Genomic DNA, 18,032 nt, shown 5'->3' with positions numbered 1-18,032 from the left:
TCTCTCTCTATCTCTCTCTCCATTCCCCACACTAAAAGAGCTTTAGTTTTCTGCAGTGCTGTTCCATAAATACAGGCCTCTGAGGCTTTGTAGTGGCGGCAGTGGCCATTCCATACACACACACACACACACACACACACACACACACACACACACACACACACACACACACACACACACACACACACACACACACACACACACACACACACACACACACACATCCACCAAACCACAAGGCCTTGTACATGAACTCCAAAAAATGCATGTTTTCTGAATGAGTCCAGGCCTCTTGAGGACTTTGGTGGAGTGGTGCAGTACATATGGAGTTGTGATCCACCAACAGGCCTCTTCCCAAAAATACACAGGCACACGTGTGGTTCTACTCCTTTCAGACGCTGCCAATACACTGCTCTTTCATTGACTCTTGTTTAGTCAGCGTTTTGAAGTTTGAGTCTCATGTGTGTTTGTGTTGGTGGTTTCATGTGTTCTCTGCACCTGTGCAGCATCGGGGCTGTCGCGATCATGACATTTTCAACTTTCAACTTGTTGTAGTCCATGTGTTGTATTGAGACCACTGCCTTGTGTCCACAGGTGATCCCAAAAGACTACAAGACCATGACGGCCTTGGCCAAGGCCATCTCCAAGAACGTGCTGTTCGCTCACCTGGATGACAACGAGAGGAGGTATGCACACAATCCCACTGACATCATCGCCCTCGAATGCACTTCAGACATCCGCTCCGCGGGGCCTCCGAACGATAAGCCCGTGTCTGAATGAGCCATTGTGGCCTTTGAGCACTTTGCCCCGGCAGCCACTGCGTGCCAGTGTTCGCCTGCATTGGGATCCGGTGGAGTCCACAGAGACACAGAGAGAGAAAGGGAGGGCTACATGGGCACAGAATAAGAGCTGCGGTGGGGGAGAGGGGCGCCGGGGCACAGATGGGTGGGTACGGTACGGGGGCGCCTGGTGTCTGTCTGTGTGTGTGTTGTGTTGCTGTTGGTAGCCATGGCAACGTGTTCAGTTGTCAGTAAAGTGCAGTGTGTTCCGATATATGGGCGGGGGCGGGATTATGTTACCCAAGAGGCAACGATTCTCCACGGACCCCTCTGAGAGGGTCTCTCTGTTCGTCTGAGGGGATGACACAAACACAACACGGCAGAGAGACAGAGTGTGGGAGCTGTGTCTGTCTGTTTGTGTGTGTGTGTGTGTGTGTGTGTGTGTGTGTGTGTGTGTGTGTGTGTGTGTGTGTGTCTGTCTGTTTGTGTGTGTGTGTGTGTGTGTGTATGCCATATCTTTTCCTCGTTGTTTCTCCACAACCCATGTCCACCCCCGATCCCTCCACTCGTTCCAGAATTTCAGGGGGGAAAACAAGCTAATCTGTACGGGTGTGCTCTGGACTGGGCAGAGATGGAGCTGAGATGGAGGCCTGTGGGAAAGGCTCTCAGGTGGCTGGCGGACCCGCCCGCAGCCGGAATAGTGTTTCATTGGCGGGGAGAATCCATTATGGCCCGTGGAGGGGAAAACACTGGCGCTTTCCTGTCGGCTAAAGCCTCAGCAGACCCAGACCCAACTGCGCACTTTCCACTCTTTCGTCAGCTGACAATTTACCGCGCTCTTTCTTGGCACAGTGGGCCCCGTGGGGCTCTGATTGCACGTCAGTGCCTCCAAAGCAGAGTCCAACATGCGATGCAGGGTCCCAGACAGTCCCTGAAAAGCCCCTGCGCTTGGGTGGCAGTGGATTAGGGTTACGTCGGAGGAACATGTGGCACTAGACCATAAACCGTCCTGAAGGTTCGAACGTATACATAACCCCTCTGCATGCCAAGTTGTGTCACGGCTTCCTATGTGTGTGTGTCCACCCCTCCCCGTCCCCGCACGGACCCTGTATACGCAATGCAAAATGTATATGACTGGCTGTCATGTTTGCTGTCTCGCTGTGCACAGCTAGCATCGGCCATCCTTACAGTTGGGGACAGGAGCCCATTGTTGTGGGATGTTGAACATGCAACTAGCACATTTCGGGCTGCATAGCTAGCAAGAGAGCGCTGCATGGGCTTGTCTGTTCAGCTGGATTCTGTCAGAGCTTGGCAGATCGTTGGCTAGGTCCATTGTGTCCAACTCTCTCTCTCTGTCTCCCACACTCTCTCCCCCCTCTGTCTTTTATCCAAGTTAGCCAGCTACTGAATTGCTGGCCGGACGATTTGGCCGACCGGCGGTTCGGACGCATTGCGGTCATGTTGCGGTTTTCATTCCCGGAACCCCAGAAGGCAGCAGCATATCGACACGTGGCTAACTCTCTCTCTCTCTCTCGACCATTCAGCAAGTTGGCTACTGCTTGGACAACACATTTCTGTTGTAAAGTACTACAGTAAGCCGATACACAAATGGCTCCTTAGGTAGACAAGGGCACAGTCGATTGGGTTCCTTCTCTTTAAAAAGCTGGCCAAATACTCTTAAGCGTTTGACTAGGATTAAGTATAGGCCTTATAGTAATTGTTGAGGAGAGGCCCTTACAGAAAGTAGCAACCTTCCGGTGCTCAGTCGCTTTAGCTGAGTGGTGAAGCTGTGGTGAGGAGGAGGACGTTCTTCTGTCCTTGGCATTGATTGAGTCATGCTGTGAGAAGTACATCATCTTCTCTAGATGTAGCAGAACTGTCAAGAGCTGACGCACATCAGCAGATGGGCTACCATCACAGAGCCCTGTCTTTCTGCCCCCCCTTCTCACTCCCTGCCTGCTCTCTCTCGCGCACACACACACACACACACACACACACACACACACACACACACACACACACACACACACACACACACACACACTAACATACACGCACACACACACACACACACACACACACACACACACACACACACACACACACACTCTCTATTCTTTCTCACCTACTTTCTCTCACCTTCTCTCTCTCTCTCTCTCTCGCACCTTATGTCTCTGTCTCTCACTCACTCACACACACACACACACACACACACACACACACACACACACACACACACACACACACGCACACACGCACACAAACCCACATAAAGTTCACAAATCATCTTTAATTCTTTAATATTTTTAAAGATTAGGGCTAAACCAAGATGGAGCTAGCATGGCTGCAGCTGTAGACTTTGGTATGTGGCCACATGAATCGTCTGGGCTCATTGGCAAACGGTACACTCGGCTTGGCTAGGCTGTATCGGATTTTCTGTTTCTGTTTTCGCATACAGCAAAGTGTTTTCTGAGAGGGAGAGGAAGGGGGAGAGAGTCATAGAGCAAAGTGTTTTCTGAGAGGGAGAGAGTCATAGAGCAAAGTGTTTTCTGAGAGGGAGAGGAAGGGGGAGAGAGTCATACAGCAAAGTGTTTTCTGAGAGGGAGTGGAAGGGGGAGAGAGTCATAGAGCAAAGTGTTTTCTGAGAGGGAGAGAGTCATACAGCAAAGTGTTTTCTGAGAGGGAGTGGAAGGGGGAGAGAGTCATACAGCAAAGTGTTTTCTGAGAGGGAGTGGAAGGGGGAGAGAGTCATAGAGCAAAGTGTTTTCTGAGAGGGAGAGGAAGGGGGAGAGAGTCATAGAGCAAAGTGTTTTCTGAGAGGGAGAGGAAGGGGGAGAGTCATTTGGCTGGTCTGGATCCACGTACGCCAGGGAGACATTTTGTATCATTAGTCCGTCAGTGGTTATGTAAGCTGAACACAACGTGATTTGTTCCCCCATTAGCAGTTTATTATACCATCATCCATTCGGTAATCTGGAGAAAAACAATGAAGACCTCTTTGTCGTCGTCGTCCCCTCCCACCCCTGCTCACTCTCTCACCGATGTCCCTCCCGCTTTTCAGTAGGTATTGGATGGAGCCCGCTCACCACAGGTATAAGAAAGACGTTCTTTATTGAAATACTGACAACGTTTCGATCGATTTGATCTTCATCAGGTCATGTGAACATACCGTACACAAAAGTTTGTACTTTTATACTAAGGGAGTGCCCCCATTAACCAATCAAAACACCACATTTTGGTGTCCCTCCCATCACTGCAGGTGTGACACGTCAACCCTGAGTGAGTAGGTGGGGACCCAGACATATTGATGTAAATATAAACTGTTCAGAGATTTTAGTGCACTAATTAAAACCATTTTTAAACCATTTTAAAACATACATGTATATCTATACTCATTTCACCGGTACATCAAATAAAGATCTCACAAGTCCTATCTACTAGGTCTGTGGGCTTAATTTACATTTCCAATGTTATTCCTTTTGTTGTATTGTTTTCCTTTTGTAAGGTAAACTCTAGCAACTAAACTGAAAAACTGAAAAATACTGATGTAAGATAGATAAAGAACAATCAAGATAACAACCAAAGGAACTACAGAAAGAAACTAAATTATATAATACACACCAACAGATATACATGAAACAACAACATATGCACCCCCAAAATAATCTGAATTAACGGACCCCCCAAAATAATCTGAATTAACGGACCCCCCAAAATAATCTGAATTAACGGACCCCCCAAAATAATCTGAATTAACGGACCCCCCAAAATAATCTGAATAAACGGACCCCCCAAAATAATCTGAATAAACGGACCCCCCAAAATGATCTATATTAACTGACCCCCCCCAAAATAATCTGAATTAATTGACCCCCCAAAAAAAATCTGAATTAACCCAATCTGCCCCACCTGTTAAACAGAAAACGCAGTGCAGTTGCCAGAGATATGGGACAATTGAAAGAATAAATAACCATGGGCGCATCCGTTATCGTCCTCACTTTCAATAAAAAAAACACACAGACAGAAAGCTGGGAATGTTCAGCCGATCAAATCATTGCTATGGGGTACACACATTGTTCAGCCAATCAAATCATCGCTATGGGGTACACACATTGCTCAGCCAATCAAATCATCGCTATGGGGTACACACATTGCTCAGCCAATCAAATCATCGCTATGGGGTACACACAAACACAAAAAGCTGGGCAAAGGAGGGGCTCTCTCTTAGCTGCGGGTCCTTAAGGCCGTTGAAGAGCACTGCGTGCAACGCTTACAATGCCACACAGGTTGTGCTCTAACAATCCCATGTTGAGTCACATCCCACTACAATGGCTTTAAAGCTCTCCAATATTTGACACAATGCAACATAATACTTACAATCTGTAGCACCTTCTCATTACTGTCGGCCTGTCAGTCTGTGCTGCCGGCCCTCTCTTCTTCTTCCTGGAAGAAGTGTTTTTGTTTGTTTGCGAATGCAGGGAGAAAGCTGCCACATCCGTCTTCTTTCTGTCAGGGGGGCTGAGATATGGGGATGAGTGTACAGTTACAGAAATGGAGGGCCAGACAGACAGGCAGGCAGACAGACAGACAGACAGGCAGGCATGCATGCATGCAGACAGACAGACAGACAGACAGACAGACAGACAGACAGACAGACAGACAGACAGACAGACAGACAGACAGACAGACAGACAGACAGACAGACAGGCAGGCAGGCAGGCAGACAGGCAGGCAGGCAGAGAGAAACGATCTGTGGGGGGAGGGGAGGGGCATGTATAGAGCAGTGCCTGCGTCCTTCTACTGTAAATCAAATCCTCAATTCACAGCAGTGTAGGAAAGTAGGGGTCCAGTGCGTGTGTGTGTGTGTGTGTGTGTGTGTGTGTGTGTGCATGAACATACAGTACTCAAGCAACTCAAGCTCAAGCAATAGAGATTAACCTGTGATGTCATGACATACCTTTTTATTTATGTTTTCTATTCACTTAGTCTTAACACAATCCATGCCACGCTGGCCAGGTGCCAGAGATATGGGACAAATTAAAGAATAAATAACCGTGGGCGCATGTGCACATCGCGTGTATGTCAGAATATATATATATATATATATATATATATATATATATATATATGTATATATAGGTGGTTCAGGCATCTGGTTAGGATGCCGGAAACAGGTTATGGCCATTTTTGACAACCAATATAAGGCAATATTTTCCAAATTTCATCATACTTTAAGCTTTAAACTGGGGATTTTCGTGATTCTGAATCCATTCCCAGCATTAGTTTTGCACGAAAAACACTCCTTGGGCTAAATTCGGCCATAGCCACTTAATAGACCTACAGACACACCTTTACAGTACATCCGAAACAGATTTGAGTAGCTACACACACACACACACACACACACACACACACACACACACACACACACACACACACACACACACACACACAGAATGTAGGTCACTACTGCATTCCCAGCTGGGAGTGTGGACTTTTGATTAACACATCATTAGATACTCAGGCCATGTTGTCAATCTCCATGCCGTAGAGTTCCCAGACACCCTCAGGGCATGCGTGTGTGTCGATCTCCTCCACTAAAGCTGTTTTAGTAAATAATAAACTTCACATCTTCGCCCATCCGAATTTCAACCCGAGGCTGTTTTTCTAAAGGGCGGCCAGTCTCCGGGACTCTCCGACGCCCCCTCGTGACCTTTTGCAAGGTGCGGTTCGCCAGCTGAGTAACGAAACGTTTTTCTCCTGGGTGTATGCATTGTAGTTGTCGTTCCATCAACTACAATGTACACTTGTCAAAGCAGATGTTCTGCATCAGGGGCTAGAGGCAGTGAAACTCAGTCTCTAACCACAGCAGGGCTGTAAAGACGGACAGGTCCGTCCGTCCATCCGTCCGTCCGTCCGTCCGTACTGAACCACATTATCTCGAAAACTTAGGGCATGATTTCCATGAAAAGTTGGTCAACCCATGGCCTTTCCTCTAGCACCGCCCTTGTGGCCAAAATGTCCACAAGTTATCTTAGTATGCGTTAGGTGGATTAAACTTCTAACCTCGACTGTAAGTGGGCACCTCATGGCCTTTGCTCTAGCGCCACCCATAGACCAAAAGGCATCCGTACACCAAAAGGATGTCTATTTGTGTGATTTTTCTTTTTTAGTGTTGTTTTCAAATATGTGTTGTTTCTTCTGTGAATATGTAGGTATTATACAATATAAGTTATTCCAAGGATAGCAGTGTCAGTGGGTTCAAAGTATACTCTGGTCTAGTTGGGCGTAGCTAGCAGGGCTCTTAGTCTGTCAGTCTTTTGACCTTGACTGTTTCTTTGTAAGGGTGTGATTGTCAGAAGGACACAAGAAAACCCTTCCCTAAGCCAAGCCCATTAGCTTCTATGATGACATCATTTTGATACACCACACACACACGCCTGCATGCACCCACACACACACACGCACACACACACACACACACACACACACACACACACACAAACACACAAGCATGCACGCATGCACCCACGCACGCACAATAAGGCTGGAACAGGTGTTTGATTTCACACACAGTGCACAGAGTATGGTGATGTAAAACTCCACAGCAGGCTGTGGCCACCTGTCTCAATACTGCGTGTGTGTGTGTGTGTGTGTGTGTGTGTGTGTGTGTGTGTGTGTGTGTGTGTGTGTGTGTGTGTGTGTGTGTGTTATCGTCCACCGAAACTATTAGCTCTTTAGTTACCATGTGCACGTCTGATTACTCTGTTTTGTTTTGCAGGTAACTAACTGCACTTAGATGATAATAACTGTAACGATTAAAAGTTTTGATTAGATAACGTCAGCTTGCACCACGGATAGTGTACGGGCGTGTGTGTGTGTGTGTGTGTGTGTGTGTGTGTGTGTGTGTGTGTGTGTGTGTGTGCGCTCGTATAGGCTATTTATCCAGGTGCAGTGTTGATGTGGTGAGCTTTGCCTATCTCCCCCCCACCACTTCCCCCGTTGGATGCTTATAGCTCCACTGACAATGGCTCTTTGATAGGAACGATAGCGGCGCTATCGCACACTCAAACACAACCACTCTGTGGTTCTACTACACACACTGTACGGCTCCTTATCCCACTTCCTACTTCATTTATACCATACGAGGCTGACGATTGCAGGTGTGTGTGTATGTGTGTGTGTGTGTGTCTGTAAGCATGCGTTCTGTTGAGTTTCTCTGCACACCTGAACAAATTGTGTGTGTGTGTGCGTGTGTGTGTGTGTGTGTGTGTGTGTGTGTGTGTGTACACGGACTGGACTATTCTGGAGACGGGAAAGCAGTGAAAGGAACCAACTGTCATTTGAGGTCACATGAACCACTTTCAACCTGCCATTAAAATTCTGCTATACAGTATTACTAAATATAGCTGAAAACTGAAGCGCACAATGCGTTAGAATGCGATGCATTGTAGATCTACTATATTCAGTATATGACGATGTATATACAGTACAGGGCTTCATGGTTAACTCATTGACGGATATATTTGTCATTTCAATTCGGCCTTGTCGTCATTGTGGTGTTTTCAGTGGTTTAAAATAGAGGGCGCTTCTTTTTATCAATAAAAATGGAGTGGAAAAAAATAGAGGTCGCAAACCTGTGTATTTTCTGTTCCCAGAGTCAGACATATTTAACTGCCAATAACTAAAGAACAGAAGATCGCAGTGACACACTTTGTTTCCCCACAATGTTAGTATAGAGACTCGTCTGTCTTTTGAGATGTTTGGTGTTTACATCGTCATAGAGCAAACTATTCTGTGGGCTAGATTAGTTTCTTTCTTAATCTCATTTAAATATAAAAACTTCAAAATAAAACAAATCATCTCATCTCAGCATCATCTAGAGAACTGTAGGTAATTTGCCATATTTTAAATATTTTTTGAAGATTATCAGATCTTCTGTGACAGTACAATTAGGAAACGTCTGCTCATATAGCCTTTATCTAAAAAAATTGGGAGGCAGGCAGGCGAGCGGGCGGGCGGGCGGGCAGGGCAGGGCAGGGAGACCAGACCAGACCAGACAATTTGGCCTTTTAACTCAAAGCTTCAGGAAGACACCAAAAATACTCAGGGAAGACATATTTCAATATCCTAAGCACACCTGGGGGTCTATTAGAGTAATGTTAACTCCATAGACACATACAAAACAGGGGGAAAAAGTACAAAAATCACGACACTCCATCTGTAAAACTCCAGCGGGGGATGGTAGAGGTGGTGGGACGTAATCCTCTAATTAACAGCCAGAGTAATGAGTTGATGAAGTGACCGATCTGATCACCTCTGACACTTGACCTCTCAACTGTGACCCCAACCCCAATGGCCCCTGCCGACGGACGAGGAACATCTTTAGCGTATAAAAAACCTGCCTGGCCCGCTTTGTCCGTCTGTCTGTCTGTCTATCGAGTGTGTGTGTGTGTGTGTGTGTGTGTGTGTGTGTGTGTGTGTGTGTGTGTGTGTGTGTGCGTGTGCGTGTGCGTGTGCATGTGTGTGTTTGTGTGTGCATGTGCGTGTCAAAAGTATAGAGAAATCAAATCCAGCTAAAATTGCAAAACAGAGTGATGTAAAAAAGGGGAACCAAAGGGAAACAGAGAAATGAGAAAGATAAAGACAGCGGTCTCTGGAGGGGAAGTTTATCTAAGGCAAAGTGTTTTGGGGAACAGATTGGTGAGCAGGAAGCGCGGGGCCAACGATTATGTGTCGCATAGCCATATCAGATAAAGCCCATATCAGCGTTAGCATCCGATAGCATTCAAACAAGTCTGTAGTCTACATCCACTGCACCGCACGCTGCAGGACCGTGCGGCCTCACGCGGCCTCCCTCGTCCTGAGTTCTGCCGCCGCTGTACGGCTGGGAAGCGAGCCCCAAGCAACACGTCACTGCGTTGCACCACGCGGACCGTACAGAATGTGCTGTCACTCACACACAGGCCGACATGGAGTTCACTTCACACACACAATGCACACCAAACGTCACGTGCTCACTTGAAGGTAGGATAAATTACGCGTGGAATAACGTGTTCCTTCCATGCGCTATACGTCCAACCGGGGAAACTCCCCCCTGTCCTGTCGGGTGAAGAGAAGCGGCTTGGACTCCTCATGCATTGAAGGAAGCATGAGGTCAGTCCGTTGCACTCTCTAGGTTGGCAGAGGGAGTGTAGTGCCCAGGATTAGTGCCCTTTGTCCACCAGTCGACCTTGAGGCTTAATCAGGAGTTGTAGTAGCCACGGGGTAATCTAAGCGGTGGATATTGCTCTTCATGTCTTTATGTATGAAAATTGTCTTGTTCTTTGTATTATGTCAAATGTGTGTGTATGTGTTCTGCATACTTGGCTGCTGGGTCGCAAGACAAATTTCAGTGTGAACTGACAATAAAGTACTATATCATATATCATATCATATTACATTAGACAATTGGAACTGGGTGAAAAAATTTCAAAATAAGTGTTCTATTATTCATTGTTATTGATAGTTTGTTCAGTAACAGGGGCCTCCCTGCTCTTTAATAAACAGATTGGGATAGCAATTTACCAATTTCATTGAATCAGGATTACAGACAAGTGAAATTGGAATGATGACGCAAAGAAATGAGCAGACCAAATTGGAACCAACGAACCTGAAATGTTATTTTCAGGTTGGAGCTGGAGAGACGATCGAGAGCCCCCTGTTACTGAACAAACACTGAGTCTATAGTGATGATTACCAACATCATCATTTACCCTACCTAAGTGAGTGTGTTGTTACAGCGTAGCGGCCCCTAGGGGGTGTTTTTGCCCCACTCTGATCAGATGGTTCAGCTGTTAATGATCCTGCTATACAGTGCAGAGTAATGCACCCTGCCGGTCTGCTGTAAATTAAAACGCTCATATCTGAATAACCTCCCACTGTTGCTGCCATACACGCTGAGTCACAAAGTCATCGCAAGCACGATAAGGCGCGCGTGTGTGTGTGCATGTGCGTCTCTGCGTGTGTGTGTGTGTGTGTGTGTGTGTGTCCTCAGTGCTAATCTATCCCTTTGTAACTCTTGAAAATGTACAAGATCTAAGTGTCCGCTTGTACACACTCAAGAGTTCATTCAATCTTTATTTATTCTCTGAATTACGGCGAGTTGTTAAACAAATTGACATTGTCGTCGAGCAAATGCATTCACCGACATCACAGTGGGCCAAACACGTAGCATTCACCGACATCACAGTGGGCTAAACACGTAGCATTCACCGACATCACAGTGGGCCAAACACGTAGCATTCACCGACATCACAGTGGGCCAAACACGTAGCATTCACCGACATCACAGTGGGCCAAACACGTAGCATTCACCGACATCACAGTGGGCCAAACACGTAGCATTCACCGACATCACAGTGGGCCAAACACGTAGCATTCACCGACATCACAGTGGGCCAAACACGTAGCATTCACCGACATCACAGTGGGCCAAACACGTAGCATTCACCGACATCACAGTGGGCCAAACACGTAGCAAGCAAACACAAGGTTCCAACAGTAGACCATCTATTGGCTCACTTTAAATGTGAGCCAATGATGTGATGATGGTGAATGCCGGTGTCCAGAGAGGACCATTCCAATAGTGAATGATGTGATGTGAGTCCAGAGACCGAGACCCGAAATAGAGATTTGACGTTTTAACTATTAATTAACTATAGTGAAAATTAGTGATCGACCGATATGGTTTTTGGCCGATATTTACGATTACCGATTAGTGGAGAATCAAAAAGCCCGATAGCCGATATTATGACCGATATTAATTTAAGTAAAAAAAATTTTTTTACAGTAACATAAATTCTAACACAATAATTCCTTTAAATGCATTGGAGAACATTTATTGCTTATAAAAAGTTAGTGCAAGCAAGAAGCACCAACATTGTTTTCAGTAACAACCCCCCCCCCCCCCATCAAATGCAGCTTTAATTTAATTAAAGTGCAAACATGTACTGTAGCAGAATATGGAACATAGTGCTGTATGAAGTGCAGGCACAGGCTTAAAACATTTATTTAAAAAAAAAAAAATCAGGGGAAAAAAAATCAGTTTATTTATCCAAATTGGTGATCTACAAGCCCACAGCACATTGCAGCATGACATGTTGAGAGCTTGTAGATCTGCTGCCCAAACTCCCCAAAGCCATGTGACCTTGTTGTTTTTACTCCACCACTGAAATTTGTCACTTTCAAGATCATAATTTTATAGCAATACAAGACAATAGCCTTGTATGTCTCAAAACACTGGCCTACCGTTAAATTATTGTCAACTAAATAAATATGAATTAGAAATTAAGACAAATATTGACAATGCTACTGATTGGTTCATTCTTCATTGGCTTGCAGTTAGTTATTGCACATAGCCAAAATGCAATAATAATAATAATAGGCTGGTCAGGATGGGGGGGAAAAGTTGTCCTTTTAGAAAACATTCAGTTGGCTCGCATGCATGCATGCATGCACGCACGCACACACACACACACGCACACACACACGCACGCACACAGCATGTGGGCACGCACCCGCGCGCGCGCACACACACACACACACACAATCAAAGAACCGTTTACATCTGCTGTAAGTTTGCAGCGTTAGCATAGCAGCTAGCGTTGGCTAATGTAGGTCTACCACTGTTACACCTTCTGTCCCTCTCAGTGTGGATTTTATTTTTGTTAATGCAAGATGAAAACAGCAATGCTTAGTATAAGGTTAGTATTACTCCTTCTAGCCCTGGTCCTCTCTCTTTTTACTCCGTGTGTGTGGAACTGGGAGGGAGGGAGGAGCACAGGCAGAGCGTGCTGTGCTCTGTGTGTGTCTACTCCTCGGTGTTACAGACACGCAGCTAAGCTATATACATCTCCTTACAACCGTACTCTACCGGATTTTCAATGAGAGTGGAGTGGTTGTTGTACTTTTTTGCGCATTTATGACAAAATATAATAATCGGCTTCGATTATTAACTTTTACCACCGATACCGATATTAATAAAAAACATGAATATCGAAGCCGATAATCGGCCGTGGCCGATTATCGGTCGATCACTAGTGAAAATAGCTGAGGTCGTGTGCACGCATCCGCCTCGTTGACGGCAGACTACTGAGCGAGCGCTGGCACTTTGGCATGGAGGGTCAGATCAACATGGAATGAATTCTGTACTGGCCATATAAGGAGCATGTTTTGAGTGTACATGGTTTGATGAGGTCAGATCAACATATGGAATGTCAGAACAGGTCAGCTCCATATACCGCGCATGCACACACACACGCGCGCCTTATCGTAATTGTGATGACAGGTCACATTTACTATGACATCAGGGATCTCCATCCCTGATGACGTCACGTGATGGCACCATATATGGGGGCATTACATTATTTTGTATTTGTGTAATTTCTTGGATTTGTTTGTTTTCAAATGTATACAATAAAACATATATTAATTTTCTTTAAATGTAGGAAAAGAAAATGGGATTTTTACTCATGTCGTGACCCGCTAAAATTGGTCTGTGACCCACAAATGGGTCCCGACCCACTGTTTGGGAAACAGTGTGTGTGTGTGTGTGTGTGTGTGTGTGTGCATGTGCGTGCGTGCGTGTTCTTCACCCCCTAAAGTCACTATCTCTGCTATTGTAGGCTGTGTGTCTTTTTCCTGTGTCTCTACTCTCTCATCTCTCACTCGCTCTGCACGCTCCCTGAATTTCTCGCACCCTTGTTCACTCTCTGTCACTCACACACACAATTGCACACTCATGTCCTCCCCCCCCCTCCATGCCTTCCCTCTCTCTCTCTCTCTCTCTCTCTCTCTCTCTCTCTCTCTCTCCATCTCTCTCTCTCTCGTCCCTTGCCCCGCTTTGTGCCGAGGCCACAATGCCAGGGGCCAGGCGATGAGGTCACTCTCCACAGGAGAGCTGCAGGCCTGACTGAGCCTCTACCACACACACACACACACACACACACACACACACACACACACACACACACACACACACACACACTGTTACTACTACTACCATTACCGTACAGAACATGCTAGTATACAGACGGAACAAACTTAGTTGTGCACCATGAGTGTCGCACGCTGAAAATCTACAGATCTACAAGCTCAGACTGCACTGCGATTTGACATGCTGGGAGTTTGTAGAATAGCTCTATTTCCGTGTGAGACTGGCGCGCAATACAACTACTGTAAGCATAAATCACCCCCCCCCCCCCGTTTCAAGAACCAATGGGTTTGGCTCTGGCCATTTCTTTCTCGACCCACGCATGCACGCACGCACGCACGCACGCACGCACACGTTTTATTACTTTACTTGTGAGGACATACAACTTTTTGAATGGCATTGTTGGCATTATTTTTGGTGCACAACACCAGCACACGACTAAGTATATGAATCAGGCACTCCAACACAACCCTTAAACCTGTGTGTCTAATCCTAAACATAACCGCCATGTTTTACTAATTGTTAGCCTGACTCTAAACATATATTGTTGTCTTATATGTAGCAGGGAAATGGGCCTTACAATGTCAGATTCTCAAATTCTACTGGGGGACCCTTGGCCCACACAAGTATGGTAACACACACACACACACACACACACACACACGCATGCGCACGCGCGCACACACACACACACACACACACACACGTCACACACACACACACACACACACACACACACACACACACACACACACAGTTCTAGAAAAGCACTCATCCACATCAGCAAGGCCGCATGCTTGCAAGCACGTACGTGCTTCTTTACACACGCATGCATGAGCAAACACACAGACACGCACGCGCGCACATGCAATTGCGCACGTGTCTGTGCACGTGCGCCCACACACATGCAAGGGCGAGCACAGCGCGGTGTGGAAAAAACTTTTGTCCACTCTCGTACCCACTGCACTCTCTAACCGGTCCCCTGCCACCTCTTCCGCCCCCACTATCCACCCCCCCTCTATTCATCTCTTTCTCCATCCTTCTCTCCCTCCCTCCCTCCCTCTCTCTCCACAGAGCAGTGAGTCATGCACCGTTAGTATCTAGAGACCCCCTGAAATCCCCCCAAACACACTTCACACATGCCCTGTTTCCACATAGGTGTGATTCATTCAGCCCTCCCTGCCACTTTCAGCTGTTTATACCATCACTCAGTTTGTGTGTGTTTGTGTCACTGTGTGAGTGTGCATGTTTTTTCTGTTTGCTCACTTACAGCATGTGTCTTTGTGTTTAAGTGTGTGTGTGTGTGTGTGTGTCTGTGTGTGTGTGCGTGTGCGTGTGCAGGCGTGCATGTCTGTCCGTGTGCTGCGCATGTTCCTGAAAGCTTGTGTCCATGCGTGTTCTTGGTGCGTCCATTTTGGATCGCAGCTAAATCTGTTTTGTTTTGACAGAAGTGTGTCATTTTCACCTATAATGGTATTGCCAAAATATGGGATGGCAGGATGAAAGAGGTTAACTCCACTGCATATTGGATCCACTGCAGTTTGCTCACCTCATTCCAAATGGCTCCCTCTTTTGAATAGGACAGAGTGTGTGTACACACGGCACAATGGACCCTTAAATGCCCATTCTTAAGGGTTCCATTAGCAGTGAGGACTTTTCATCAAGGACGAGCGCTGCCGTATCACACGCGGAACCAATCCTGGTATGTGTGTGTGCGTGCGTGCTCTACTCCTGCTCTCTTTATGCATGTGCGTGCGTGCTCTATACTCCTGCTCTCCTCTCGCGTGGATGACCATGTAGGCTGAGCGTTGAGTGACAGCTCCTAATCAGCGGCTGACCCCGATGAGTGGACACCACGTTCCTGTAACCCTCCACTGGCTATATGGCTCAGGCCCGGGCGGCGGCGAGCCAGCTCGGCCCCAGCGAGCAGGCAGCAAGGCTACCGCGCTGACCACCTACCTACTCATTAGCCTGGGGACAGAATAGCCTTGCGCCCCAGCAGAATAGCCCTGGGACCAGGCCCATGGCCTCCTATTGTATACATTCCTGTCGGCTTTTGTCTATGCTAATGTGACAGGTTCCAGCGCTGAGGCACAGACAACAGTCTAACTATAGCCACATCAATTCTCCCATGACCTCCGCGGTGGCTGGCAAATCTCGCAAGTCTCACCAAGTTCAATTTTCATTGGGATGCAGAGGTTCTGCTTTCGACCCATTTGCAGCGGCCGTTGGTGCTTCCATAAGCCTCTGCCGGTGTTTTTGCTAATTATTCCACATAGTGCTTTTTGGTTTCGGGTCATCGCATTAGAAAATGGGCTTTTAAGCTAGCACGCTGCCTGGCTGTGTAGTGTGAATGGCGCTCTTAGTTAGCAAGCTGATGACACTCACACAACAGCGACTCACAGTTAGTGAGCTCGCTATGGGCTCTCTTAGCTTATAGTCATAATAGCAGATTCTGCACTTTGGTGTTTACGGCAGTGATTACTAAAACGATTCAGCTCTGAGCAGCATGACATTTGCAGCCGCTGAACCTCTGCAAATAAGACAACTGATTTACTTTCTCGAAGCACCCTCTAAGGGTGAAATGCATCCGTAACTGCGTTGCAAAGCAATATAGCGTCTCTGTGCTCTGGTGTTACAATTTACAATTTAGGCATTTACAGTAGCAGACCCTCTTATCCAGAATAAAGGTCTTTTCAGATTGGGAGCGAGTGACGCGCCTAGTAATTCGTTTTCAATGAGAGGCGCGTGTTTATTTTTTACGCACGGAGAAGTTGAGGGGCGATTAGCCAAGTGTATTTTCGTGGGCGCCGTCCCGTGAAATTGACGCTCGCGTGCTCACTTGACGTGGTGAGCTTCTTTTCTATAAGCAGACCTGTCGTTGATCCAACGCCTGCTTCACCCAAAGGACCTTTATATGCATGTATACCGGTATGTATTTAAATGAGGTAATATTGCATTTGTATCCATTTACTACCAACTGTAAGACAAAGTCAAATTCACTAACAGCAGCTCAAATAGCTACGTGCAGTTAGAGTGGAAGTTATTTGAGGCCTTAGAGGTCTAGTGGCAAGTGGAGTACATTGATAAGATGGGTCCACTGATCATAGCAGTACATTGATGGGTCCACTGATCATAGCAGTACATTGATAAGATGGGTCCACTGATCATAGCAGTACATTGATAAGATGGGTCCACTGATCATAGCAGTACATTGATGGGTCCACTGATCATAGCAGTACATTGATAAGATGGGTCCACTGATCATAGCAGTACATTGATGGGTCCACTGATCATAGCAGTACATTGATACGATGGTCCACTGATCATAGCAGTATATTGATGAGATGGGTCCACTGATCATAGCAGTATATTGATGGGTCCACTGATCATAGCAGTACATTGATACGATGGTCCACTGATCATAGCAGTACATTGATAAGATGGGTCCACTGATCATAGCGGTACATTGATGGGTCCACTGATCATAGCAGTACATTGATACGATGGTCCACTGATCATAGCAGTATATTGATGAGATGGTCCACTGATCATAGCAGTACATTGATGGGTCCACTGATCATAGCAGTACATTGATACGATGGTCCACTGATCATAGCAGTATATTGATGAGATGGGTCCACTGATCATAGCAGTACATTGATAAGATGGGTCCACTGATCATAGCAGTACATTGATAAGATGGGTCCACTGATCATAGCAGTACATTGATGGGTCCACTGATCATAGCAGTATATTGATAAGATGGGTCCACTGATCATAGCACTATATTGATAAGATGGTCCACTGATCATAGCAGTACATTGATAAGATGGGTCCACTGATCATAGCAGTACATTGATACGATGGTCCACTGATCATAGCAGTATATTGATGAGATGGGTCCACTGATCATAGCAGTACATTGATAAGATGGGTCCACTGATCATAGCAGTACATTGATAAGATGGGTCCACTGATCATAGCAGTACATTGATGGGTCCACTGATCATAGCAGTATATTGATAAGATGGGTCCACTGATCATAGCACTATATTGATAAGATGGTCCACTGATCATAGCAGTACATTGATAAGATGGGTCCACTGATCATAGCAGTACATTGATACGATGGTCCACTGATCATAGCAGTACATTGATAAGATGGGTCCACTGATCATAGCAGTACATTGATAAGATGGGCCCAACTCCAAGCTGGTGTTTACAGTGTGTAGTTTATAGTCTAATGGATGAAGCTGGTGTTTACAGTGTAGTTTATA

The 18,032-nt window shown here is 46.3% G+C and overlaps 1 protein-coding gene across 2 annotated transcripts in view; it reads left to right on the top strand.

Moving 5' to 3' along the window:
• prkar1b (protein kinase, cAMP-dependent, regulatory, type I, beta) overlaps nucleotides 1-18,032 on the top strand; it is a 123,719-nt gene that overhangs the window by 35,644 nt on the left and 70,043 nt on the right. For both annotated transcript variants that reach the window (XM_080775425.1, XM_080775426.1), the window contains one exon: nucleotides 595-686. In XM_080775425.1, coding sequence (XP_080631551.1) covers nucleotides 595-686 — 92 coding nt within the window. The remainder of the gene's footprint in view (nucleotides 1-594; nucleotides 687-18,032) is intronic.

The sequence above is a fragment of the Protomyctophum bolini genome, assembly GCF_963924005.1.
Source record: "Protomyctophum bolini genome assembly, chromosome: 11".
NCBI lineage: Eukaryota > Metazoa > Chordata > Actinopteri > Myctophiformes > Myctophidae > Protomyctophum > Protomyctophum bolini.
The sequence above is the reverse complement of the archived record's forward strand: the minus strand, read 5'-3'. Positions and strand labels throughout refer to the sequence as shown.